Source organism: Neophocaena asiaeorientalis, unplaced genomic scaffold (genome assembly GCF_003031525.2).
Source record: "Neophocaena asiaeorientalis asiaeorientalis breed wild unplaced genomic scaffold, Neophocaena_asiaeorientalis_V1.1 scaffold106, whole genome shotgun sequence".
Taxonomy (NCBI): domain Eukaryota; kingdom Metazoa; phylum Chordata; class Mammalia; order Artiodactyla; family Phocoenidae; genus Neophocaena; species Neophocaena asiaeorientalis.
In genome coordinates, this window is record NW_020172597.1 from 842,261 (window position 1) to 844,680 (window position 2,420).

At 65.5% G+C, this 2,420-nt stretch overlaps 2 protein-coding genes across 2 annotated transcripts in view; one reads left to right on the forward strand and one right to left on the reverse strand.

The window, feature by feature from the left end:
• MNMIP1 (manchette microtubule inner protein 1) overlaps positions 1-661 on the forward strand; it is an 18,297-nt gene extending 17,636 nt beyond the window's left edge. The window contains 1 exon segment of the mRNA XM_024738739.1: positions 22-661. Within this exon segment, the coding sequence (XP_024594507.1) occupies positions 22-99 (78 nt within the window). The 3' untranslated portion in view covers positions 100-661.
• A 350-nt stretch (positions 662-1,011) lies between these two features.
• EVA1B (eva-1 homolog B) lies at positions 1,012-2,371 on the reverse strand. Its single transcript, XM_024738795.1, has 2 exons — positions 1,969-2,371; positions 1,012-1,686 (listed from the first exon to the last, which is right to left on the reverse strand). The coding sequence occupies exons 1-2, from the start codon at positions 2,033-2,035 to the stop codon at positions 1,274-1,276; spliced, it is 480 nt and encodes a 159-aa protein (XP_024594563.1). The 5' UTR covers positions 2,036-2,371; the 3' UTR covers positions 1,012-1,273.
• Between the last annotated feature and the right edge of the window lie 49 nt (positions 2,372-2,420).

Genomic DNA, 2,420 nt, shown 5'->3' on the forward strand with positions numbered 1-2,420 from the left:
CAGACGCCCTCTCTCCACTAGGTTCAGATGACACGGAGGACCCAGGAGTCCCGGGACCTGGGCTCCATCCACGCGCAGGCGCAGGCGCAGACGCACTGAGGGTGGGCCCGGGATGGACTACGGCGGGACCTGGAGCGAAGTCGGGCTCCGGCCACCCACGTCCTTGCACACGATTTTGGGAAACGCAAGAAAGTAAACTCTGCCGTATACGCGCGCCACGCCTCCCTGGTCCCTGCAGGGCGGGGTCTGCGCGGCGGGGCGGGGCTGGCGTTCCGCGCTCCCGTCCCTCCGCTTTCCTGGCAGCCGCTCCTGGGCACATCTGGCCAACATGTGGCTTCCATTACCGTTCCCAAGGCCTGCGCATGGCTATTTTTATCCACCGGATGGCGAAGGGGGAGGGTGTCTCCTTCGGACGCTAGTCCCTGCGCTGGAGAAATGGCCGGCAGGAGGGGCCCAGGAGGGGTCGGGCCTCTGCCCGGGGGCCGGATTCCAGAATCCAGCTGTGCACCAGGGGAGGGGCCGGGCGGGCCGGCTCTCCAGCCCGGAACCCTCCCAGTTGCCTTCACTGTCCGCTCTGGAACGCAGTGACACACGAACTCCACAGGCCAGCTCAGGCACCCCAGGTTACATTGGGGCTAATAGCGCCTTAGCGTCAAGGTTAGGGTTCCGAGGCTTTGTGTGCGTGCGCGCGCGCGTGTGTGTGATTGCAATGACGCCTAAACCTAGGGCATTTGTAGGGACAGGGGCAACGTGTACCCGGGCGTTTGCCGGTACGGAATGCATTTGTAAGGAATGCGGTTGATTTTTGTGTGTGCGTCTGTGGTGAGGCGGTGGAGTGTGGGTGCAGGAGTGTGTTTTTGCCATGTGTGAATTGAACGCAAGCATGTGTGCTGAGGCGTCGGGTGGGTGGAAGGAGGTGGTCAGCCTGGTAAAGGGGTCTCAGCCCTGGGGCCCCCTGCATGGCAAGAGCTTGGGAGTCATTAGGGGGAAGGATAACAGAGGGAGACTGAGTCACTGAGAATGCAGCTTTCATTGGTCACGTCACCTCTTAACCGTCCCCCAGAGAGGGGATGGGGACCCTGTGTCCTGCCCTACCCCCAGGGCCTTCTGGCTGGACGGGGGAAGGGTGTCTCCCAGGGGACGGGAATCCAGGCCCAACAGCACCAGGGGAGCCGTGGGGGCGGGGCCTCCATAGCACCGTGGGCAGGGGCAGTCCAAAGGTCCTGGGGCAGCTCGAAGCCCCTGTGCATATCCAGTACGCTCTGGGGGCCGGTCAGTAATAGTGCATGCGGCCCAGGGTGCCCGTGCCCGTGGGGCTGGGCCCCAGCGTGCCGGTGCCCAGCAGGTCTGGCTGTCCAGTGCGCCAGATCTCCCGCAGGATCCGTTCCCGCTCCTCTAGCCGCTGCGCCCGCTCCAGCTCCTCGGCTGAAGTGAAGACGTTGACGCTCAGGGGCCCGTCGGGCTCCGCGGACACCTCGGGGCCCGGCCGAGTCACCGTATCCTCATCGTCATCGTCGTCGTCGTCCTCGGCCTCCAGGGTGCTGCTGCGGGGGTCCCGGCGCGGAGTGGGGCCTCGGGGCCGCGGGCGGGGTGCACAGGAGATGCTGATGACTAGTAGGCACAAGGTGAGCAGCAGGCCAAAGCAGACACCCAGCACGAAGTAGAGGCCGAAGCTCTCGGGGTTAGCTGGGGGTCAGAGGGCAGAAGTCACGGAGGGGGCCTGGCGCGTGGGAGTCATCCCATCTCTAAAAGACTCCAGGTTCTAAGTTTGGGGGGCAAGGACAGTGCCCTCTATTTGAGGGACCTTAGGTAGCCGCCATCGTGAAGTCGGGGGAGTGGGGGGCGGTTTGGGAGTAAGTGACTGGCTAAGGGTGGTTACAGTGGCAGGGGCGTGGAGGAGGGGAGGGAAGGGATGGAGTGGGGCCTGAGGAGGCAGGGAGGGGTCCAGGTCCCGGGGTCTGCCCTCACCGCGGATGTGTGCGTAGGCCGCCAGGCTGTTGCTGAGCAACTCCATGTCCCTTCGGGGGGCATCCATGCTTCTCTGGGGGGGCAGCTCCCCTGTCAGCCTGCGAGGTCAGCAAGGTCAGACCCTTCTCCCCCTCTGGAGCCGACCCTGACCCCGCTTTCTCCTCGGGGCAGCTCTGCTCTCTGAAAGGGCAGCCCCAGCCAGGCTCCATCCACCCTGGGGAGAGCAGCTTCCTAACTTCGTTGCCGACCTGGGCCCTGGCTGGGGGACCCTTCCCCTGGGCGCAGACGCCCCGACACCTGAGGGTCGGGGGAGTGAGCCGCAGGAGGCTCCGTCCCCTGGTGGGTTCCCCAAACGAGGCCCGCTTTCGCCGTCCGGGAATCGGGATGGAGGAGAGAGACGCGGGCGCCTTCCTTACTCCCTGGGCGGGCTCCGGGAAGGGAAGCCGCCTCCC